Source organism: Pelodiscus sinensis, chromosome 2, assembly GCF_052426305.1.
Source record: "Pelodiscus sinensis isolate ZL-2025 chromosome 2, ASM5242630v1, whole genome shotgun sequence".
NCBI classification, from domain to species: domain Eukaryota; kingdom Metazoa; phylum Chordata; order Testudines; family Trionychidae; genus Pelodiscus; species Pelodiscus sinensis.
In genome coordinates this window covers 67936583-67962692 of record NC_143053.1, presented here as the reverse complement: position 1 = coordinate 67962692, position 26110 = coordinate 67936583, and the positions used below count along the sequence as shown (strand labels likewise).

Here is a 26110-nt window from a genome sequence, read left to right as displayed (position 1 = left end):
CTCTTTGAATGTTGGATTATTTAGAAAAAGAGTACAACCATTTAGACAAAGTTGAACTAAAAAATTATGAGCCGGGTTTTCAGAATTGGGAATGCACAGCAGTTGCAGGTTCCTGACTTATTCCTGCAAATCACAGCAGTGCACATACAAATCAAATCACAGAATCGGCCATTTAGCCCAATAGCCTATACTCAAAGCAGGACAAAATAATAACTAGACCACACCTAACAAGTGTTTGACTAACTCAGAGGTTCTCAAACTAGGGGTCGTTATCCTTCTGGGGGTCACAAGGTGGTTATATGGGGGTCTGGAGCTGTCAGTTCTATGGGACTAACAGACCCAAGCCTCTATTAAATTAAAATTATCTCCCATTTATCATTTATAAGGGGGGAAATTTGTTCTCCTATTTACCTACTATGACAGGAAGATTTTCTTAAAGTCCAACATAAGCCTCCCTTGCTGGAATGGGAATGCCAATGCTTCTTGTCCAATCGTGAAAAGTTATAGGCTATGTCTACACTACAGGCTTCTTGTGCAAGAAGCTTTTTGCGGAAGAGATCTTCCACAAAAACTTCTTGCGCAAGAGCGCGTCCACACTGCAAAAGTGCATTGAAAAAGCGATGAGCTTTTGTGCAAGAGAACATCCAGACTGCATGTACGCTCTCTCGAAAAGAAACTCTGATTGCTATTTACAGAATGGCCACCAGGGCACCTGTGCTTTTTTCGATTGCCTCTTTTTCCGCACACAAACCCTGTTTCCCATCCACACACAACTTTTTGTTCAAGAGCTCTTGCACAAAAAGGAATTATTCCTCGTAGGAGGAAGAATACCTATACCAGAAAAACCCCTCTGTTCTTTTGTTTTACTTTGTGCAAAAACTCTGTAGTGTAGACCTAGCCATAGAGAACAGTTTTCCACTCTCCTCTTTGTAACAATCTTATATGTGTTTGAAAACTGTTATCATGGTCCCCCTACCAGTCTCCTCTTCCCCAGACTAAGGAAAACCATTTTTGCCAAATTTTCCTTGAGGTAAAGATAAAAAGAGGGAAGGAAACAGTGTGATATAAAGATAGGAGTCTACTATAGAACACATAACAAGGAAGAAGAGATGGATCCGGCTTTTTTAAACAGCTAATCAAATTATCCAAAGCAGATGACTTGGTGATGATAAAAGGCTTCAGTTACCCAGACAACTGTTGTGAAAATAAAACAGCAGAGCACTGATTATCCAAAAAGTTCTTGGCATGCATTAGAGACATTTTTTTATTAGAGAAGATGAAGAAAGCAACAGGGGAATGGCTGTTCTCTATTTGATTTTATCAATAAGGAGGAACTGGATGAGAATTAGAAAGTGGAAGACAACTTATGTGAAAGTGATCATAAAGTGATAGAGTTCATGGTTCTAAGGATAGTAAGAGGGGAAACAGGAGACTAAAGATAAGGGATTGCAAGAAGAAACTCTGGCTATATCTACACTACAGAGTTTGTTGGAAAAATGGCCGTTTTAAAAAAAAAACACCTTCACTTACATCCAAACTGCAATCGCATTCTTTTGGAAAAAAAATCGAAAGCAGCAAAGGGTTTTTCCGACATTGGTAAACCTCTTTATATGAGGAAAAACTCTTTTCTCAAAAGAGCTCTTTTGGAAAAAGGTGTGTGTGGATGGGGAAGAGGGAGCTCTTTCGAAAGAAGAGGAAAGAGAAAAAAGCACAGGTGACCTGGTGGCCACTCCGTCCATAGTAATCACAGCTTAAATGAGAGATAGTGTCTATTCAATGTGGACACTATCTTTCAAAAAAGCAGATCGCTTTTTTGATGCGCTTTGGCAGTGTGGATGCTCTCTTTTGCAAGACTTTTTTTGGAAGATCTCTTCCAGAAATGCTTCTTCTGAAAGAAGCCTGCAGTCTAGACATAGCCTCTGAGACAGTTGGCAGTTTTCTCAGAGATACATTATTAAGTGCACAAGAGTAAATTATCCCACTTCATAGGAAAGTTAAGAAGTATGGTAGGAAACAACCCTAGCTTACCCAGGAAATCTTCAATTATCTAAAACTCAGAAAAGAGTCCTATGAAAAGTGGAAACTATGTCAAATTAGAAAGGATGAATGTAAACAAACAAGTTACAACTCAAGCATTTAGGAACAAAATTAAAAGAGTAGGGCTACGTCTACACTGGCATAATTTTCTGAAAATGCTTTTAACGGAAAAGTTTTCCGTTAAAAGCATTTTCAGAAAAGCACGTCTAGATTGGCAGGATGCTTTTCCGCAAAAGCACTTTTTGCGGACAAGCGTCCGTGGCCAATCTAGACGCGGTTTTCCGCAAAAAAGCCCCGATCGCCATTTTCGCTATCGGGGCTTTTTTGCGGAAAACAGTACAGTACTGTGTTGTCTACACTGGTCCTTTTGTGCAAAAGTCTTTTGAAAAAAGTCTTTTGCCTCAACGGGAGCAGCATAGTATTTCCAGAAAAACACTGACGATCTTACTTGAGATCGTCAGTGCTTTTCTGGAAATTCAAGCGGCCAGTGTAGACAGCTGGCAAGTTTTTCCACAAAAGCAGATGATTTTGCAGAAAAACTTGCCAGTCTAGACACAGCCTCAAGGTACAAAAGGAGATTAGACTAGCTAAAGACATAAAGGCTAACAAAAATCATTCTATAAATACAGTAGAAGCAACAATATGACCCAGGATAAAGTAGAGCTATTACTCGATGAGGCATGAAAGGCAATAACAGAAAATGTGGAAATGGCAGAAGTGGTAAATTATATTTTTATTTCATCTTCGGGTTAGTAGAGATCAGACATCTAACATAGGCTGTGTCTAGACTACATGCCTCTGTCATCAGAGGCATGTAGATTAGACACATAGGCAAAGGCAAATGAAGCCTTGATTTAAATGATCGCGGCTTCATTTAAATTTACATGGTTGCCGCACTGAGCCGACAAACAGCTGATCAGCTGTTTGTCCGGTCAGCGCGCTAGACTGGACGCTCCCCTGCTGACATCAAAGCCCTTTGTTGGCAGCCCCGTTATGCCTCATGGGATGAGGTTTACCGGGGCTGCCGACAAAGGGCTTTGATGTCGGCAGGGGAGCGTCCAGACTAGCGCGCTGAGCGGACAAACAGCTGATCAGCTGTTTGTCGGCTCAGCGCGGCAGCCATGTAAATTTAAATGAAGCCACGATCATTTAAATCGCGGCTTCATTTGCCTTTGCCAAAACAACAAATCTACAGCCATGTAGTTTAGATGTACCTATAGTGACCACCAGTGAAAATGAGGTAGGATCTGAAGCTTAAATAGGGAAAGAACATGTTAAAAATTACTTAGACAAGTTAGATATCCTCAAGTCAGCAGGGCTAATTAAATACATTCTAGAATACTTAACCAGCTGACTAAGGATATATCTGAACCAATAATGATTATCTTTGAAAACTCATGGAAGACTGGAGAAATTTGAGTGAACTGAAAGATGGCACATATAATTCCCATCTCTAAAAAAGGAAATAAGGATAAACCAGGGAATTACAGACCAACCATCTTAACTTAAGTACCCAGAAAGCCAATGGAGCAAATAATCAAGCAACCAATTTGCAGCCTCTTAGAAAAATAATAAATTGGTAAGTAACAGTCAGTATGGGATCAGTTCTCCCCACTAAGATCAGTTCTGGGTCTAATTCTGTTCTGTTTGCCAATGACAACAAGCCAAAAAGGACTGCAAGTGCTTTGGAGAATAGGATTGAAATTCAAAATGGATAAACAGGAGAAATAATCTGAAGTAAATAAGGTGAAATTCAATAAGGACAAATGCAAAGTACTCCACTTAGGAATGCACAATCAGTTGCACACATACAGAATGGGGAGCGACTTTCTAGGAAAGAGTACTACAGAAAGGGCTCTAGTTTCAAACTTCATCACAAGCTAAGTATGAGTCAACAGTGTAACACAGTTGCAAAAAAAGCAAACATCATTCTGGGATGTATTAGCAGGAGTATTGTAAGCAAGACACAAAGTAGTGATTCTTCCACTCTACTCCATGATGATAAATCCTAAACCGGAGTATTAGTCCAGCTCTGGGCATCACATTTCAGGAAAAATATGCACAAACTAGAGACCATCTAGAATAGAGCACCAAAAAAATTTGACCGTGTAGAAACAATCATAAGTGTTAGATTTAACCAGATATTGTAATCAATATTTTCAAGAATAGGTCCCTAAAGTTAGTATCTTAAATGCTTTTGTGGATAAGTAAGTAGCATGAATTTCAAAAGTGCTAGGAACCAGTTGACTTACAATACACAACTCCAGGTAGGATAATAGAGTAGCTGGAGTTGACATACCTTAAGTTGAATTTCTGAGATGTCCCCACTGCTGAAAGTCAATGGGAGAATCTCTCCCATTAATTTTCCTTACTCCTCACAATGGGGTACCGGAGACAATGGGGTCCTCATCAACAGTTGACCCTTAGTAGACCCACTAAATCAAAGCACAGAAGACTGATCTCCAAAGTGCAATCTTGGGGTAAGAGTAGACCTAGCCTTAGGAACCTAAATATAAATGTAGGAACCTACATTTAGACACCCATTATTGCAAATACTGGATGTGTATTTTTATTTAAGTCATGCATGTCAAGAGGCAGCTTAATGCACCAACAAAACTGCTCCAGTTGAATTATACCATACACTGTAATAGAGGATCTCTCAACTTTACTATAAATAATGAAAATAATCAAAGAGTTGATATTTACATGGTATCTAACTCTGGTCCCAATGAACACACAGCAACAGTCCCATTAACTTCAATGGGTAAAGGTTAAGATCCTAGATGGTATGGTTGTTCTAGTATCTGGGATACTTGAAGTCCTGTAGTTTATTCTCAGCTCTGCTATAAATTTACCTTAGGCAAGTCACATAAGTTCTCTTTGCCTTGGCTTCCCCACCTTTATTGAAAAATCGAGGTAGTACTACTTATTCAATTTATAAGACTGTTTTGAGACTAAATGCATTAGTGACTAAAACTTCACTGAAAGCTTTCTCTAGCAGGTGGCAGAATGTGGTACTTATAAATACGATTAATTCTCATTTTCAAATATGAATATTATGTCAATTCACTACAGTTTTTAGTAACCAGTCCCCATGTACATTCTTTGCTTTTTAAAATGTGCTTAAATGGTATATATATCAAGGACATCTAATATAATATTAATTTTAGCCTTGCCTCTTTGCTCTTTTACTGCTGGATCTTTTGTTAAACTGGTTGGGGGAAGGAGGAAGTCTTTTAAAAATGTAGTTACCAGTCAAGAACTCTTTGCACTTTTCTAGCATTTTTCTGAAAAAACCTGTAATATCCATAATCAATAGATGTACATCTTTTGGAGAATCACATATAAAACAGTAAGCATCGTATGTGATTTAACATGTGCTAAAATATATGAAGAATTATCTTTACAACTTGATTTATTTTGAACATTGAAAAGTTTTCACAATACACAGCTACAATAAAATAATTTTGGCCTGAAGGCAGATCATGCTTAACCTGGATCTCCAGATTATAGACTAACATATATTATTTCACACAAAGTAGTTAATGAGAATTTTGATCACATAGCTCTGCCATGTTCTGTAGGCTCAGAATTGATACTGTTCATTGGAAAGCAGCAAAGTATTTAAAGATGCTTTCTTTTTGCTTCTGAAGCAAACATTTTAGGTCAAAACAAGAGTTTCTGCCATAACTTGGTTTAGTGTTATCACCAAATGATGCTTGGTACAAACTAGGTGTTGGCAGATCCATACTATTAGAACAGTTCAATGTTATTCTTGTCCAGAGTCACCTAATGTGGTATGAAGCTCTTCCTTCTTTGCTGAAAATGGGTATTTTTACTAGCTGTTCAACTCCATTGTAAATGTGGCTCCAAAATCTGGCAGCCAAAGTCTTCTTTTTTCATAGAGTGGGAATTCATTGGGGAATTTCCTGTCATAAACACTTAATGTATTTTAGTTCAAATTATGACAGCTCCTAAATATTATTACAAAAAAATGTCTCAAACCACAGTGGTTATTTGAGTTAGCCCAAGATCATTTGATTCTCCTCTTCCTTGAGAACAGTAAGATGACATCTCCACGACTAGTCATACTGGTTTGTTTGTCCCGTCCACTTCCCTCGTGTACACAGGGTCTTGAACTGTGTTTCTGACTCTGCTGGTGCTCTGCCTGTCCATCCTCATCTTAAAGGGAAAGCAAAAGTCCTTAAAGCAGCGCTTGAAGTTTTCATCCAAAAAAGCATAAAGGATAGGATTTAGACTGCTGTTGGTATAACCCAACGCAATGCAGAAATAATAGCTAGAGATTGCTGCAGTGCTATGGGGCACATCCCCTAATGCCTCAACCAGCACAAAAATGTGAATAGGAGTCCAACAGATAATGAAAACTGCCACAACTACAAGAACCAATCTTGTAATTCGACGAAGGTTTCGGTCTTTTTCTCGAGACCCTGAGAGAAGTCGTACGCTCTTCAAGCGTAGGATCATCAAGGTATAGCAAACAATTATAATGAGAACTGGAATAACAAATGCAAAGACGAAGACGCAGATTTTCATGAAGATGTCCCACCACAAATAATCAGTGTCTGGAAACTGCAAAGAACATTCTGTGCTCCCAGTGTCTACAAATGGAAGGGGCAAGAAGAAGAACATTTCTTTACTATTAGGCATTCCAACCCATATCTGAATTACAGTATAAGCTTGCAAAAGTGATTACCAAGTAACATGACACAAATACATGGAATTATTAAATCACTCCAATAATTGCTTGAGCTTGTCATTGAAACTGGTTTTCCTCTGCTGTTTTAAATGATTCATTGGAGAGTATTTTGAAAATGTATTATATACATACAAGCTTTAGTACACAAGAGAGATATAAAACCTACAGAAGTACAAAAATGGAGTCTATAGGGATGGACTAAAGAGCTGTTAGGTTCTGGCTCTCAGTTTGATATGAGGCAAAGCCAGGTTTTGTAGCTGGGAGAGTGATGATGGGCTGCTGATGGGATGAAGGCCTCAAACTCCCAGGGAAGCAATAGCTCCTGTCCCAGAGTACAAGGCCTGGCTCTCAACTCTGGCCACTGAAGCCTAGGGAATGGAGCTGCAGCACCGTTCAGGTTTGGCCCTAACACCATGAAAGAAAGGCAGCTAGATCAAATGTTATTGAATGGCATTGTGACCTGAAGCATGGGGGTCACAGTGCCTTTCAGGTTTGGCTGGGATAACTCTCCATCATGATGGAGGTTTGACTGGACCAAATTTGAGTAACAGGCACTGTGGTGTTGAACCACACAACCCTGCACATGCTGTCACAGCACCTGGAGTAGAGCGCTCAGCCCATCTATGTAGAAGAAGAGCTACCGCTCCTGGATAAGAGTGAGGCAGAGGGAGATAATCTCCAGCCCTTTGTGAAAGCTGACACACATACTTGCAAAGGCCTGCAGAGTAGGAAGAGTTTTATAAACACACATACACACACACACACACACCTACCTCTCTTCCTCCTTATTTACTCCACTACTGGTTGAATTAAGTTGAAATCTTCTTGCTTCTTTCAAGCTATTTCACCCCAAAAACAGTCGATTTCTACCATCATGAATGATGGAAATCTCATGAGGTTAGTTGATCTCATGAGATTTCTGCCATCATGAGACAGTCTTGCAATGAGATAATTGTATCACAGAAATGTTTTCCCACATTATTTCTTCAGTGCAAACACTATATAATCTAGGTGCTTCATTCCCTTTGAAATAATATATTTTTAAATGAATCATAGGTAAAGCAAAGTAGTAAACGCAGAGTCTAACTGAACTGCTGTTCTGCTGAATACATTATTCTTTCAGGGTATGTCTACACTGCAGTGTTTTTTCCGGAAAAACAATACTTACGTCCCTACTGCTATTGTGTTCTTTCAAAAGTCAGAAGAACACAGCAGAAAACCTCTTTTTATGAGGAAGAAGACTTTTTCCGAAAAAGCTTTTTCAGAAAAAGGCATGTGTGGATGCGAAAGAGGGTGTTTTTTCTAAAGAAGAGGCCTCCAGGAAATAACACAGGTGCCCTGGCCCCTCCTAAAATGGGCTGTAGTATAATGAAATATTAGAAATGAGTTCTTAGAAAAGAATTATAATAGATGCAAAAATTAGTAGAGTGTGACTAAGGCTCCAATTTACTCATGTTACATTTTATATTATTTTAGAAACAAAAGAATTTAAGTGCTCAAGATTATACTCACCTTCTCTCACTTTGGTGCCTCCCAGGACAATGGCAGATATACCGACCGATGAGGAGAGTAGCCAGATACAGATATTGATGATCTTTGCCTTGAGAGGCGTGCGGAAGTCCAGGGCCTTCACAGGGTGACACACAGCAATGTATCGATCAACACTCATCATGGTCAATGTGAATATGCTGGTAAACATGTTATAATAGTCAATTGAAATAACGATTTTACACAGCACATCCCCAAATGGCCAAGAGTTCATTAAGTATTCAGTGCTTTGAAAAGGCATAGTAGTGGTAACTAAAGCATCTGCCATGGCCAAATTGAAAATATAAATGTTGGTTGCTGTCTTCATCTTTGTATACCTGAAGTACAAGAAAAATAAATCTTAATTACAGCAACATATTCACATATGAAATTGGTAAATTAGGGAAACAGTGTCGTCAACAATATTTGGGCCAAAACTGCAAGCACGTTCAAGACTGTGGGATTATATTTAAAATGTTTAATTTATTCTCTCAGCTGTACTGCTGCTGCTGCATTACCAATTAGATTAACTTGCCCGCAGCAAAACTGGGATCATGTAAATTTGTCAAGCCATTATAATAATGCAAGATTTAGTTTTATCCTCTCAAATCCAGCCAGAAATAAATGAGAATATAATTTGCTTTATTTGCAAGTGATAGAACATTCTAGCAGTTCCTTTCTTTACAAGCATTTGAGAATACATTTGCATGCTATAAACGATCCATCGCATGACTGTGGTTGGCTCTGGTCAGCTGAGTTGGGCTTGTGGGGCTCAAACTGTGGAACTAAAAATTGCTGTATTGATATTCAAGCTTAGACTGAAGCTTGATCTAATTGATAATGTGGCAGCAGCAATATAGCTGAGACACTAAATGAAACACATGTCATATAATCCCACAGTATATAGGCTATATAGTGTAGAGTATAGTAAATGGACAACTTGAGTCTATAAAAATTATAGGGCTGTCAAGCGATTAAAAAAATTAATCTTGATTAATTGTGTGCACTGCCCCTTTGAAATGCTGTGGCAGCATTTCAAAGGGGCAGCATTATGGGAGCCTGGGATCAGCTGGAATCTCCAGCTGACCCTGGCTCTGTGCCTCGCTTCCCCTTGGAAATGCCACTCTGGCATTTCAAATGGGCAGCACTGCAGGAGCCTGGGGTCAGCTGGAGTCCCCAGTTGACCTCGGGCTCCACGCAGCACTGTCCCTTTGAAGCGCTGCCTCTGAACCTCAAAGGGGCAGCGCCTTGGGAGCCAGGGATCAGCTGCAGTGCCCAGCTTATCCCCGGCTCCGGGTTGCGTTGTCCCTTTGAAGCTCTGGACCGGTGCTAAAGGGGCAGCATAACACAGAGCCAGGGATCAGCGGGGCACTCCAGCTGATCCCCAGCTCCACTGCCCCTTTGAAATGCCGGAGCAGCGCTTCAAAAGGGCAGCGCAGCATTAAAGCCTGCGATTAATGCAATAAAAAAATTAACACTTTAATCCTTCCCTGGGTTAATCACAGGCATTAATGCACATCAATTGATAGCCCTAAAGCATTATGTTCATCATAATACTATTTTCTCAATATACATTACATTAAAATTGATATTTGTTTGCTTCACATAACACTGATTAAGAAGCATGGCCTGTAAAAGCATGGAAAACTATGGGGACTACATTTTCAACATGGGCCCTTAAAGTTTCTGAGGTGGCACACAACAGAATATTGATTGTTTCTCATCGTCAGTGTGACTATGCTGATAGAATAATAGTGCCCAACTAGTGTTTAAGTCAGTTGTGGTCTTGATGACTGTACAAGAGACAGGAAATATGAAACCACTTTAGACTCTACTCCTTTTCTTTTAGAGAGTACTTTTTCTCTCTCCAAAAGTCTTATAAGATTCACTACAACTTTTCCTTGTTCAAACTTGTTCTAACCACAGATCTCAAATGTGTGTGCAAGCAGGCATTTATGTGCTTACCTGCCTGTTTGCGTGTATAATTAACTGACATGTACATGAAAACCTAAGATGTGTGAGCGCCACACTTTGTGGAGGCAACACAGCCACTTACTCCTGAAATCTTAATTAATAATATAAAAATAATTGTACAAAGTCTAAGAATGAGCAGACTTTCATGAGCCATCCCCACACAACTCTCCACAAGTGCTCCTTCAAACTAAGGCCTGGGATCAGTGTCCAATCAGGTTACAGGAGCAGATGTCGGTCACAGATTCTCTGCCCAATGGAGGATCAGACTGCTGTCCAAAGACTCTCATAGATTTGAAGGGGAAATGAAACGGTCTTTTCTGCTAGTCTCCGGAACCTGCAAGTTGAGCGAGTCAACAACACAGAAGCTCTAGTTTGTCAATAGAAGGAACAGTTGCCTAGCACTTTATACTAGCGTGGATCCTATGATTCTTTTTTGGAGTCATCCTTGTTGACAAGAGGACTTTGATGCTTAGAAGGGGAATTCCCTTGAGCTACAAAAGTGCCTTTTCTTTATCCCATGAAATTCCATTCAGATTTGGCTGAGATATAAAGTGTTAAAACTGCTACTTTCACTCTCTCACTTGCAGCCACAAAAAAGTTTGGCAACCTGCCAAAGTTCCTGAACATTTCAAAATCAGGCTTACATCTCCAGAAAAGCATCCCACACAGCAGTGAGAATACCTGGCAGCCAACGGAGAAGAGGAGGGGGACAATCAACCCAAGTGCCCCCACCTAACCCCTTAACCCACTAAATAGTCCTAGTAATCCATTCTCCTTCTACCCCTTGGATTTCTCCCAACACCTGGGCTACGTCTAGACTGGCATGATTTTCCGCAAATGCTTTTAACGGAAAAGTTTTCCGTTAAAAGCATTTGTGGAAAAGAGCATCTAGATTGGCACAGACGCTTTTCCACAAAAGCACTTTTTGCGGAAAAGCGTCTGTGGCCAATCTAGATTCGCTTTTCCGCAAAAAAGCCCCGTTCGCCATTTTTGCGATTGGGGCTTCTTTGCACAAAACAAATCTGAGCTGTCTACACTGGTCCTTTTGCGCAAAAGCTTTGCGCAAAAGGACTTTTGCCCGAACAGGAGCAGCATAGTATTTCCTCAAGAAGCACTGATTTCAGACAGTAGGAAGTCAGTGTTCTTGCGGAAATTCAAGTGGCCAGTGTAGACAGCTGGCAAGTTTTTCCGCAAAAATCTTGCCAGTCTAGACACAGCCCCAGAGAGGAGGAAGATACTGGGGTAGAAAGAGAAAGCACTAATCAGTGCTGGACTTCCTGCACACACACATCCCAGCCCAGCACCTTATATCTTTTTGCTTTATCATTATTGATGTTGTAAGATCAGTTAACAGCAAAAAGTATGGAATGGAGTTAAGCTGATTTTCATTGCTGTGACCATCTACTGGATAGATTCAGAAACACTTCTATTAGCAGCTATTTAGTCCGAGTTGGAATCAGCTTCTTGGGAAGACAGACAATAAATAATTGCACTGTAGAAGCAACCAGAAAGATGCCATAATGTTCTGATCCAACATAAAACAACAGATATCTGGTTGACTAGCTGTTCTCTCTCTCTCCCTGGGTTTTTTATGACCTCAGACAATGGAAGTGAGTGAAATATGGAAAGCCTAGTTTTCCAAGTAACCTGCTTTGTACCTGCAATTGTACAGGGTAAAAGTATTTTAGTATGTACAGCCTAAAAAAAAATCCAGGGATGCTGGAGAAAAATAAAATTATTGATCCAATAGTTTAACTTCAGCTGTGAGGAAAATATCTGTATCTGTTTTAAAATGCCAAAAGTACAGGAATAAGAGCAGAGTTGAATTTAATGAAGAAAAAATTGGCTGAAACTTATGTTTGGACATTATTATTAAAGTTACCAAACTCCAGGAAGGAAGGTGATCTTGAGTGTGTCCACTTTGTAAGTAGCAGAGTGAAAATGCCATTTGTTCACTTATAAAGTATGGATAACATTCTCAAAACATCTCAGCAATTTTAGCAATTGGAAGCCTCAAGCCTACTGACTTTCACTCACTTTAAATAAACTTTGGTTCCTAAGTCACATAGGCACTTGTGAAAAAAAAACTTACTCCACTTCTTATTTCACCCATACTGAAATGCACTTATTTCCAGAGTAGGATGTAGCAGCTATTTAATAGAACACATTAACACATCCTATAATACTCAAGGAGCTGACCAAAGAGATTCTAGATGACTGGAAAAGGGCAAATAGAGTGCTCATCTATTAAAAATGGGGGAGGAAGGGGAAATAAGTACAATCAAGTCAGCTTCTCTACTAGGAAAGATAATGGAGAAAATTATTAAGGAATCCATTTGCAAAAAAATTAGAAGAAAAGGTGATAGAAGATAATAAGGTGATAAGTAACAGCATGGATTTGTAAAAAATAAATCATGTCAAACCAACTTGACAGCTTTCTTTGATAGGATAACAAACCTTGTGCATGAGGGGAAGCAGTAAAGAATTTGATATAGTCTCTCATGACCTTCTTATCAGTAAAATAGGGAAATACAACCTAGATGGGGCTACTATAAAGGTGGGTTCATCTCAGAGAGTAGTTATCAATGGTTCACAGCCACATTGGAAGGGCATGACAAGTGGAGTTCTGCAGGGGTCAGTTGTGGAACTGATTAAGTTCAATATCTTTGTCAACAGTTTAGAAAGCAGCATAGAACAGTGTTTCTCAAAGCGGTCTGTGGATCCATTCTGGGTACATCTATTCAGCATGCTTATTTCAAAATAAGCTATTCTGGAAGAAATACTCTGAAATAGCAAGCCTATACTACAGGGAAGCCTCAAAATTAGTCCGAGGCAGGTTTCTCTAATGTGGACGTGCTACCTTGAGGAGTCACAGGAGGCACTGGGGAGTAATTACTTTGAATAGCCCTGGAGAAGAGCTATTTCAAAATAGCAGCAGTGGAGTGTCCACATTACTGCTATTCTGAAATAGCTATTTCGGAATAGGCGTTATTCCTTGTGGAATAAGCCGTCCATTATTTTGAATTTATTTCAAAATAACAGAATTGGTGTGTAGATGCTCACATTCTTATTCTGAAATAACATTGCTGTGCAGATGCACCCTCTGAGAAAGCTGTCAATGAGCTACTACAGTTTAATTACCGGTGCTGCAGCCACAGAGCCTCGCTGCTCCCTGTGGCTTCCCTTGGCTACAAACGGCAAACCATGGAAGCCACAAAGCTCCCGGGCTGCGGTGCCGGTAAATAAACAAGCTATAGCAGCCTGTTGGCAGCTTTCTCAAAGTGGATCCACAGACCTCTTTGACAAACACTGGCATAGAAAGTATGCTTAAAAAGTTTGTGAATGACACCAAGCTGGGAGGGGTTGCAAGTGCTTTGTGAGATGGGATTATAAATCAGAATGATCTGGACACACGGGAGAAATGGTCTGAGATAAATAAGATCAAATTCAAGAAGGACAAATGCAAAGTACTCCACTTAGGAAGGAACAATCAGTTCCACACATACACAATGGGAAATGACTGTCTAGGAAGGAGTACTGCACAAAGGAATGTAGGGGTCATTTAGATGGACCACAAGCTAAATATGAGTCAACAATGTAACATGGTTGAAGAAAAAAGCAAGCATCATTCTGGGATGTATTAACAGGAGTGTTGTAAACAAAACGCAAGAAGTAATTCTTCCTCTCTACCCTGCACTGATGAGGCCTCATCTAGAGTCCTGTGTCCAGTTCTGGGCACCACATTTAAGGAGAGATGTGGAGAAATTGGAGAAAGTCCAGAGGAAAGTAACAAAAATGATTAAAGCTCAAGAAAATATTACCGATGAGGGAAGAAGGAATGAATTCGGTTTCTTTAATCTGGAAAAGAGAAGATTCGGAGGGGGCATGTTAACAGCTTTCAAGTATCTAAAAAGTTATTACAAGGAGGAGGGATAAAAATTATTCTCCTTAAGGTCCAATAATAGGACAAGAAGCAATGGGCTTAAACTGCAGCAAGGGAGGTTTAGGTTGGACATTAGGAAAAACTTCCTAACTGTCAGGGTGGTTAAACACTGGAATAAATTGCCTCGGGATGTTGTGGAATTTCCATAATTGGAGATCGTCTAACCTGCTCTTAAACCCATCAGAGATCATCTAGATCAGAGGTGGGCAATCATTTTTGATGGGGGGCCACTCCAAGATTTTGGAAAGTGGTTGAGGGCCGCACTCTTCCATGATATTGATGGAGATGCAGGGTCTGGAATGGAGGTTGGGTACAGGAGGGAGCTTGGAGTAAGGGGGGAATTTGGGATGAAGCAGGTGGTTGCGATATAGGGCAGGGGACTGGAGTGCAGGGATTTGGGCTGTGACCCACGGTAGGAGGGGATTGTGATCTGGGGCAGGAAATTAGGGTGCTAGATCTGGGAGGGGGCATGGATGTAAGGGGGGACAAGGGATTTAGGTGTGTTGAGTGGGTGGGGCAGAGAGTTGGGGCAGGAAAGGGCTAGAGTGCCAGAAGCAGGCTGTGGCCAAGAGACTTCCTTGTCAGCTGCCAAACTAGTCTGCGTGCCTGCAGAGCTTGCCTGGCCATGTGCTTCATGAATAACTGAGCCCAGAAGAGGGGGCATGATTCTTCTTTGCTGCCTGTTATTCTAACAAGCAGCTCTCATTGGCTGGTTTCTGCCAGAAACTGACCAATGGGAATGTGCTAGAGGAGGGGCGGCTCCTAAAACATCCTCCTTCCCCTCCAGTTTCAAAACAGAAATGGAGCCCTGCAGCCGCTTTTCTGCACAGCACGCAGGGCTGTGGGGCAAGCAGGGGAGCCTAACTGGGGCTCCCCGCTGCCCACGTGGGCCAGATCCGGGAGCTTGGTGGGCCTGATACAGCCCATGGGCTGTATTTTTCCCAGGCCTGATCTAGACAGTGCATGGTCCTGCCATAAGTGCAGGGGACTGGACTTGATGACCTCTCAAGGTTCCTTTCAGTTCTATGATTCTGTGATTGTAGGAACGCTTAGGGCATGTCTACATTACAGAGGTCAACCCTCCAGTGGTCAGTCTTCTAGTATTCAGTTTAGTGGGTGTAATGTAGACCCCTCGCATTGTTCTCTGAGAAGTAATGGAACCTGGTGAGAGATTGTGTTCCCATTGGCCTCATGCAGTGTAGAGACTGCGGCAGCTTAGCTTAAGGTACTGGAAGGCAATCTGCCTTATCTAGTATAGACCAGGCTTTACACAGTAAAAGAGGAAACAGAGGAATCATGGCTAACATAAACCTAAAGGAAAATTTGTGGTTTGGTAGGCACAGTGTTATTAAAAAATTGGAACACGTTCCAGGAAAGTATCAATATATATTCCTAATATGTGATGTTTCTTTGATAATATTATTGCAAGCAGCAAGAATGAAGATTTAGAAATTGCAGCATTGTATTAATGATTTTAATCAAAACTAAGAAGGTGGTTCAAAATCATATTTCATCCAAGACATAATTTTGATGAAAAAATATTTTCAGAATGAAATGGTCTATTTCAATGTGAGATCAATTTGTTTGGCAAGAATGACAAATATACTAGGACAACATTCTACAATAGCGGTTAATATGTGATGTACAAATACATTAAATAGAATGAGGCATAGCAAAGAAGCAGTATAGGAGGCCATCTGTCACAGTGAATTAAAACATACAAACACAAATGTCAAACATTTCTATAAGTTACAGATGGATGTATTCTTGTTAGGCTTCCCTGCGTGAAATTACCATGGATAACAGCAGCAAGTGTTGTTCCAAAGACAAGAGTCAAAGGTCAACAAGAGTTAAAATCTTCACAGGGGCCTCCATTTACAACTATATCTCCAAATGAGACATCTATAGGGCTTGAACTCAGGGGCTACATCTAGACTGGCATGATTTCCCGCAAATGCTTTTAACAGAAAAGTTTTTCCGTTAAAAGCATTTGCGGAAAAGAGCACCTAGATTGGCATGGACACTTTTCCGCAAAAGCACTTTTTGCAGAAAAGCGTCTGTGCCAATCTAGACACGGTTTTGCACAAGAAAGCCCCGATCGCCATTTTCGTGATCGGGGCTTTTTTGCACAAAACAATACCGCGTTGTCTACACTGGCCCTCTTGCGCAAAAGCATTTGCGCAAGAGGGCTTTTGCCCAAATGGGAGCAGCATAGTATTTCCGCAAGAACGCTGACAATCTTACATGAGATCCTCAGTGTTCTTGCGGAAATTCAAGTGGCCACTGTAGACAGCTGGCAAATTTTTCCGCAAAAGCAGCTGCTTTGGCGGAAAAACTTGCCAGTCTAGATGCAGCCCCTATGTCTAAATCTAAAAAATTTATTTTCTACCACTTGAATTAGAGAACTGAATCTCAAATGTGGTCTAGTCACTCTGATAACAAAAATCACATGTGTTATGACCCCCTCCCTACCACCTCTCTTTGGATAAAGAAGTCTCAAAGGGGTTGTTTGTGTTTAATTAAGAAGAAATCCCGTGTTTTACTTTACAAACATTAGTAATCTCAAGTGTGGTCTCCCATGGTTTTTCAGAGAAAGCAACCAGAAAAACTCAAGGCTATTGTGATTTCTCAATCTTAAAAGAAAAAATATATTAGAGTTTAAGAAAAAATTACTAATATTTTGGATAAAAGGAAGTAAAGTTAAATAGGTTTTAATAAAAGCAGATAAATACAATTTTTAAACCACATGGTTACCAATTTAATTCTCTTCTGTTAGCTGAACTTTCTCTCTCTCAGATGTTGTCATTTCACTAATTTGGCAGTAATCACAGTCTCTCAGGATGAAAGCTTCTAATAGAAGGCAAAATGAGGCTCTTGGAAACAATCTCACTAATGAGGAACTCTGCATATAGGGGCACTGCACCTGATGTGCTGCACTCATTTAGGTCCAGTTCACCACTTTCTTTGTGGATGCTGCTCCTTTCTCCATATAGCATTCTTCAGTCTCACCCTTCCCATTTCCTGCAGTGAGGTTTTGTTTTAGGACATCATTACCTCCTCCTGTGTGTGTCAGTGGCTCTGGGACAAAAGGTATCAGAGTCTGCCTGTCAGTTCCTGAAAAACCAGGGGCTTCATATGCGTTAGTTGTTGGTCTAACAAGAAGAGACTCTATACTTTACTTGAATGGAGGTGCCTGGACCAATGGGTACTGTGGGCAGGTGTCACCTGGTGGAGGGCACAGGTCTCCTTGCCATGGGGAGAAGCGATAATGGTTCCAGTAGAAGGGTGACAGAATATAATGTCCTCCTTTCTTCCTTTGCAAGGAGAGTGGTAATGGTTACCTATGAAGATCCTGACTAAAGGCAACCAAATCTTAAGGGAACTTCATTTGTTAATGCACATAAACAGAGGCGCTGCCTGAACACTACTTGTGGGGAAAGTCTTCAGCTTTTTCTCAGAGCAAGGTGCCTTATCATGGAGATAGAAGAGAGTACTAGAAGCTGGTGTTAGGTATGCTCTGTCAAATAACTGTGTCGTTGAAAATTAGGACACATGGAAGTGGCATCTAAAATAGGCATTCCATTAATGCTTGCTGGGATATTTGGGAGCATTCAGAGTATAAGGGTAAGATGCTATTAGATGTTAACTTTGCTTGAAAGAATAATACAACAGATTGCATAGCCCTGTTAGGTATTATCCCCATTGTATAGATGGGAAAACTGAGACAGTGAGGTGAAATAACTATCCAAGGAGGCTAGAGCTGGTCAAAATTTTTCCAAAAGAAAAAAAAAATTCTCAGGAAGTATCATTGCATCAAATATTTCAACTTTCCACAGCAACATCTCAATTTCAATAATAATTTATGTAGAAAAAGTTGAAACTAAGCATTTCAAGACAGTTGACTTTTAAGAATGGACAATATTATTTTGTTTCAAATTTTATATTTATAAATTATAATTAAATAAAACAAATTTTAAAAGACAAAATAGGAAGACAACATTTACATTTCATCAAAATTGAATGCTCCAAATGATGTAGAACTTATTTTTATTATTTTAATGGGAATTAATTTCAAAATACTGGCGTTTACAAGCTGGAAATCCCAGCTGTCAGTCAACTCCACCAAGTGGGAGACTTGGCTTAGGCCCCTGTTCCCTCACAGACATCTTCTGTGCCTTTGGGCAAGTAATTTAACCTCTCTGGGCCTCAATCTTCCAAAATGGGATTAATAGCACTTTCTTACATCCTAGGACAATGGTATGGGCCATGAAGAAACATTTAAGGGAGCATTCAAGTTAATAAAGGTACAAAAAAGTAATGAGAGACTGAAAAGGGACAAAACATTTTTATAGCTGTAGCACATAAAGATAATCTGAGACAAGTTGACTACATTATGATATTTCTTAATAGAATATTCCTGTTACATAGGATCCATTAAATTCTATGAATAAAAAGAACATGACACTTATTTTTTCCTAAGACATTAGAAAAAACAGATACACACAAGCTCCTCTTTCCCCCTTAGTAATGAACACACAACTGTGATGCTGCCGTTTGTTTAAACTGTTTTAATCCTAGAGAATTATTCAGACCACTGGAGGTTTGCGAAATAATTTTCAAAGAAATACAGGATTGGCTGCCTTGGATTTTGATGACAGCAATTCTTCTCAATAGGTGACCTCCTGGAACAATCAAGACAGAGCACACTGAAAAGGTAAATCCAGAATGAGTGAAATGACAGACACATATCTCCCATGGCGGCTATGTACAATATTGTAATAGCAATTCCATAATTAAAGTTGCAATTCAGTTTCCATTACCAATATGCCTTTTCATCCCCTCAAGAAAGCACCATATTGCCTGACATTTTTCTTGTGAAGACTTGCTGTCAGAATACAATTTGCAGGGGACAGAAAAAGTTTGGGCATAAAGGGACAAGGGCTATTTTCATATGAAATTTGAAAAATGTGTTTTGCCTTTTAGAAGCATATTCTAAGGTATTTGATGTCAGATCTCAAAAATGGCTCGCTGTAGAAATGTACTGCAGACACTTGTAACTAAGTTAGTATAGACTCTTGCTCAGGTGACGTAGGTAGGCCTGGCCTGATGTGAATAATTGAACGTGGATGGAACCTCATTTCTTGGGGGACAGTATCAGGAAGGTGAATGGATCAGTAGATAGGAAACAGAATGTCTGTACTCATGGAACCATTCACTATGGGTAAGATAACAATGGACAAAATAAGACTGGAACATAAGATTGAGGTAAAAAGTAAATTGTGTATGGACAGTGTAGCCAGATCATGCTGTCCAGGGATTGTTTCTATGAAGTAACCAAGCCAATCGCAAAATGTATAATGCAATGTAAAGTAAATGCTAATGTAATGTGATATTAAAGGAAGAGATTTGCTGTGCAAATATGAATATGTTACTTCTGGGCAGCAGAAAAATGCCTCCCTGCGGAATCCCTTTGCTTTGTTGCAGAAAATGGTTTCTGCAGGGAAGTAAAGACAAGCTGCACCAGTCATGGTGCACTCACTGCTACCCCATCTGTTCAGGCAGCCAGGGGAAAGAGGAAAATCACTAAGGTGAAGGAAATCTGGTCTCCCACAACCCAACTGCCTACCCCCAAACTTACAAGGAACAGGGTTAAAATATATAAGGGAGGAGCAGCTGCTTCCTCTGATTGTCTTTATGAATTTGCCCAGCTCTACTTTTGAGCCCCAAGCCACCAGGCCACACCCCTCCAGAGGTCACAGTGATTTCTTGCTCCTTCAATATTCTGCCTCACTTCTACCTCCCATCCCATCCGAGATGGAATGGCTGAGTTGGCATTCTCCCTTTTCTAACCCCCACCAGTAGGGCATAGATTTATCCAAGGCCTGATCTACACAAGAGAGGAAAGTTGACTTAAGATACACAATTACATAGCTGGAGTCAATGCATCTTAAATTGTGTTTTTGGGAAGTCCACACAGCGAGAGGTCAATGGGAGAAAACATTCTCATAGACTTCCCTTTAATTCTCGTGAGGAGCAGGACTACCAGTGCTGACAGGGGCACTCTCTCAGTTCAAATTAGTGGGTCTTCGCTGTACCCACTAATTTGAATGCTAGAAGATCTACCTCTGGAGGGTTGATCTTCTCCATAATGTAGACAAGCTCCAACAGTGGTGAAGGGCCTTGCTTTACTCTATCTGGATTCTGACATGGCTGCTGTGTCAGGCCAGCTTTCCCAGCAGCCTTTGCCCACCATCTCTCAGAACATTCAAACATGGCACTAATGAACTTAAGCAATAGTCCCAAAGGAAATAAAGGAAATATAAAATAAATGAGTTTTTCACCCTTCCCAAGCTACCTTGCTCTTCATAGAGTACTGACTCTTTGTACATTCTTCCTGGGGGCCTTGCTCTTAACCAAGTCATTGATCCTTTGGGCTTCCTCAAAGTTCTTCCCCCAATTTGGTTCTCTATAGGCTGGGAATAAGAGTCCAGCCTAACTATGGTTTAGCTCCCTCTACAGCCTGCCACAGACATCTCCTTTTTTCCTAGTGACTTTTTTTTCATGGCAAGTCATAAAAAAAAACCACACACACACACACACACACACACACACACACACACACACACACACACCACCTTCTTTCTCTCGCTCTCTCACTTCCCCACCATTAGGGGTTCTTCTATCTTTCTCCTACTCTCATCTCACAGAGTTAGAGCCCCCCAGGTGGCAGGTGATTTCTCCTCACTCTTGTGTTTCTTATGTGCCAACTGCCTTGGTGCTCTAACGCTGAAGAACACATAGAAAAAATAAGTGGAGGGTGCTGAGTACCCACTGGTAGCTCCATTATCAGCACCTCCACCTCCCCCCAGCAACTGCCCACCGGGAACCCCTACAATCAACATTTCCCCCCTGCCACTGCCTCCCACCCATCCTGACTCAGCTATTCTGCAGCATTCAGAGGGTGCTGAGGGGGTAGGGAGGAGGAGCAAGGGAAGACGCACTCATAGGCAGAGGTAGAGTGGGGGGGGAAGAGGCAGGCTTTGGGTGGAAAGAGGTAGGTTTGGTGGGGCCTTTGGGGGAAGGGGTAGAGTGGGGGTGTGGCCTAGAGCAGAGCTGGGGGGAGTACCCTCAGGCTATGTCTACACTGCAGGTTTCTTGGGCAAGAACAGCTGCTCTTGCGTAAAAATTTGGAGCATCTACACTGCATGTGTGTTCTTGTGCAAATACATTTACAGTAAAGTGTCAGAACAGAGGGCTTCTTGTGCAAGAGTTATTCTTCTCCCCACGAGGAATAAGCCCTCCTGTGCAAGAGCTCTTGCGGAAGAAGGCAGTGTGGATGGGCAAAAGGGGTTTCTTGTGCAAGAAACCCTATGGCTAAAATGGCCATCAGAGCTTTCTTGCTCAAGAGAGCATCCACACTGCCATCGGATTTTTTTTTAAATCCAACAATAGAGTTTTAAACAAAAATTCCACCTCACTAAGACTTTTGAAAGGTGGTGGGTTTGTTCCACATCATCGCAAAGAAATCTCAAAACCTCAGAAGTCTGAATGAAACAAAATGGACATTCTCAGGAGAGCTTGATTAGATATTCTTTCCCATTCAGCCATCTAAAAAGGGGGAGAGAGCTAGTGAAGCAAGGCCTCCATATCCCCACAGTCTGCTCATATGCCAAATAATGCAGCCTTTCCAGGTCATGAAACGCCGCTTCAGAGATACCCCCTTTTCTTTGTGATTTAGCCAAAAGATACTTTAACAGCTCCCAGAGGGGTGAGGAATAAGGCGGACCTGCCTACTTTACAGCTTTTAGCTGGATTTCAGCTAGTTTATCAAATGTTCCAGACTGCTCCTCACTTCCTCTGCCCTTCTGCATGTCCTCCAATGCTTCAGTGGGTTTCCTGCATAGGATACAATACTGCCAACTTTCACAATCTTCTCATGCATCTTATGACAGATCTCTTATTTAAAGCCAGGCCTCTCTTTTAGGCAACTGATAGGAGCTCAGATTTCATTATTAGAAAAAAGAAAAAAAGCGCCCAAGTCTCCCCATCCCACCATCAATGCCTAGCAACAATATTGCTGTTAGGAAAGGAAGAGCAGCCCTAGCCTGCAGGGATTGTGGGGAATAAAGGAACAACAGTGAGGGACATCACATGAATTCCCCACATTTCTGGGGAGTAAAAAAAAAAGAATTAGAGGGGCAGAGATGTGTCATCATCCTCCCCCTGAGGAGTGCTGGGGGTGGCATGGGAAGGAGAAGAAAGAAATGAAATGGCAGAGAGAAAGGATTCTACCATGCCACTTTCTCAAAAGCTCCTCACAGAGATGGTGTTTGTGAAGAAAAGGAATGTTTTTGCAATACATTTTTCACTAGATTATGAAAAAAAAAATCAGATAGGGACACTCAGTGCAACACCAATTGAACATTTTTAAATTAGATTTTATATATGCTGGAACATTAGCAACCATTTGCCACAGAGAAATAAGGGGAGGGGAAGGACAAATAACATTGTGAAAAAATCTCAAGCTTTTCAATGTAAAAGTGTAGGTGGGGAGACACGAAGAGGAATGATCAATAAGATTGGGTTGAAGAAAAGAAAGAAATGTATAAGTAGCAGGGGATACCAAAAACCCTCAGAAGGGAAGAAGTGAAAGACAGATAGGAAACACGCACATTCAAGTATAATACATGTTAGCTTGCATTCAGGGTTGAGGCTCTGAGTTTATTTTGACTGCCCATCGAGTTAATTGCCACTATTAAACTGACAGCTTAAAGAAACTCTCCCCTTATGACTGGAGTGTCAGAAAAAGACTCAGTCCTCCTAGTACATAAGGGATTTCAGTTCTTACTGTATGTGAAGGACAGAGAAGATAGCAGGTAGGAAAATAAAATTTGCAACTTGGAGCAAAATAATTATTTCACATTGACAGACAAGCATATTATTTACTTTGATGAATTTAAAGGGATATTTTTTCATTTTCAAGAAGCTTTACCAGACTGTAAGTGATCTTCTCAAAGTAAATTGTAAACAACAACTACATTGACAATAACCGGAAGACACTGAGTCAATCATGACATTTTTCCACTCTTATTTTGGAATTGCTTGGCATACACAAAGTCAGTTTTGATCACCAGAACCTCTTGAACTTATATCAGCTTAATTTTCATACAGAGACTTATTTTACTGTAGCATTAAAACACTCCAGAAAGCGAATTTCACAGTGTTTATTGCAGTAATCAAGTACATTATGAATCAGGAGGACAAAGGGTTGAATGATTTCACTCACCAGAAAGTGAGGTATAAACCTTCTGAGCTGCACTACATGGCGTACTTTGATACAGTAATTGCAAATAGGAATTATAAAAATAGAGAAAAAAAGTCACAGCCCCATCATTTCCTAAGGATTAAAGATAAACATCAACACACAAGTGTAAACATGGATGCATTTAAGTAAACTGTTTAGCATGAACACCAATTAGTGCAAATAAAAATCTCCTTTTTCCTGTTACTTGGAATATTAAAAGCAATCCTATCAATGCTTACTTTGATTTCATCATACCTAAAAGCAACAATGCCATTTAAACCTGAAAACTATCTTAATAGCCTAATTTAAAGAAAAACTACTCCCATCTTTATATTCCGATTTTCCAATTTTTAGAAAGTGTTTATATTATAAGAGATACTACGATAATATAATAAAGCAAATCATAAACCATTCCTTTCTTTTTTGGTGCATATCCTAGGGGAAGGATGCCTAATAGAAGTTTCCTAATTGTAGTGCATCATTTTCTGTAATATTAACTTCTTTTCAACTCTAGAGGGGGCTCTAGCCACACACTTCCAGTACACCACCAGCACCTCCTCTCCTCCAACTCAAAGGCTAGAGGATTTATTAACTTTCTAATCCATTTCTCCTTTGGGTTTCAAGTTGTACTCCTAGGCAAAAAAACCAAAAATGTGCATAGCTCCCAAACGGAGTGAAAGCACTTCGTCTCAGCTGGGTCACTTCCTTATGGTTCCTCAAGTTTGTACATTATATCTCCTAAAGAGCTTTCTCCCCACCCCTTCCCTTACATCCCTCCTAATGAGGTGTCACTTGAAGCCTCTTTAGTTTGGTACACAAAAGCTAAACACTTCTCCCCAAGATCCCTTACCTTATGATGACAAACATCACAAGAGAGTTGCCCACCAAGCCAACCACAAAGACCACAGAGTAAACAGCAGTGATGATAATAGGGATAGCTGGGGAAATGTTGGTGTGGTTCTGCTGCAAGTCTTCAAAGCCACCACTGGCATTGTTGCCATACTCGGCCCAGCCCAGGAGCCAGCTGCTGCTGCTGGGGAGGAGGCAGGGGCCTGGAGAGCAGGTGGAGCCTGGCTCTTCACGGAAAATGTGCACAGGGGGCTCCATGGGGTTCACTGGGACCACACACAGGGAGGCCAGAAATATGCTAGAAAAAGGAGAGAGAGAGTGAATGAACCACAATGTGCAAACTTTCCATTCAAACAGACCTGTGTTTCTAAATCAGTGGGGAGGGGAGTGCTTTAATAAGCATATTTAGATAAATACCATTTAATGAAACAACATTGTAACATTGCTTAATTGTTAAACGTAACAGGTAAGTGCTGGTAAATGCTGCCCATGAGATACGTGGCTGAAGTTTTCTCCAGGTAACAAAGATTACAGGTTGGGAACAAAACAGAAGAGATACGATAACAGTTTAGAAACAGCTCAATTCCACACCTCTGGTTTCCCCCTCTCGCCACATTTTTAAAGTCAAACAGTACCCTAATCTCTAGGTTCTCTTTCTGCCTTGACTACAATGAAGAGGGGAGGGGAGTGGAATCCACCCCTTTCACCACAATTGCGTGCCATTCTTCCCTCAGCGTTTACCACATTCAGATGTGACACCTTTCAATAAGAGAAACAAAATTTCAAAAATTACCTCTTTCAGTCCTGAAAAAGGATCAGTCTTCACACAAATGCTTTTAAGAGTAGTGTAGAAGCATCCTTTTGGCTCTTGGAGGTGTCACTGATCTCTTATGGCTTTTGAACCTGGAACATCTATGCCTCTGGAGAGCTGAAAACGTGCTAGAGATGAAGCTGAATCCCAGTCATTAGCTCCGAGGTGGCGGCAGCTGCTGCTGCTACAACTCCCAGCACTTCCCCCTTTTACACTCACACTATCTCTGTCTCACTCTCACTCTGCAAGGTCTCCAGCAGCATGCTGCACTAACTCACACATTCTCCTCCACCTCAGGCTCCGCAGCTCAAAAGCTCACATGACTTTTGTCTAAACACCGACAGGCAGACAAATTGAAAGGAAAGACAGACAGACAGTAAGTTCTACTCTACCTGACTGCATCATTTCCATTCCCATACACTTTTCCAAGTTGTATTTCTCCCTTTCCTCCTCCTCCTGCGTCCCCCCACCCTGCAATTTAAAAGTCTTCAGGCAATGACACTTGCTCTCTTATTGAATATTCCAAATTTTGCAAACTAGAAGACATTGGACAGAACAGAAATGTCAGGCAACCCCCTTTTGGCTCCCCTCTTCCCCCTTTCCCCTTGAAACACAGGTCTGTTTGAATGGAAGGCATGCACATTGCATTTTGTAATATATTTTGAGAGAACAGAATGTAGATGCATGAAACTTGATCCAAACATGTCCTCACAGGCAGGTTATGTAGTATTTCATTATATCTCTAACAAGAAGTCAGTTAGGTGGAGTCTAGGGGAAGTTAGAAGAAGGAGGTCTGCAGTGAAGCAGAGAGAGAAGATTTAGATAGAATACCCTTGCTCTTATTCTCATAAACTTCCTTGTACAGTGTTAAAAGAAAGCATCATTTTTGTGATTTTGCCATTTTTACATGACACCATAATATTTTGTTCCATCAGAAATTAAACCCCC

General features: G+C 40.8%; 1 protein-coding gene across 1 annotated transcript; it reads right to left on the bottom strand.

The window, feature by feature from the left end:
- Positions 1–3200: 3200 nt before the first annotated feature.
- On the bottom strand, positions 3201–25560 carry OPRK1 (opioid receptor kappa 1). Its single transcript, XM_075920706.2, is given in 4 exon segments — positions 3201–6656; positions 8267–8619; positions 24353–24649; positions 25145–25560. Coding segments are annotated over 3 exon segments (1230 nt in total). The 5' UTR covers positions 24610–24649; positions 25145–25560; the 3' UTR covers positions 3201–6036.
- Between the last annotated feature and the right edge of the window lie 550 nt (positions 25561–26110).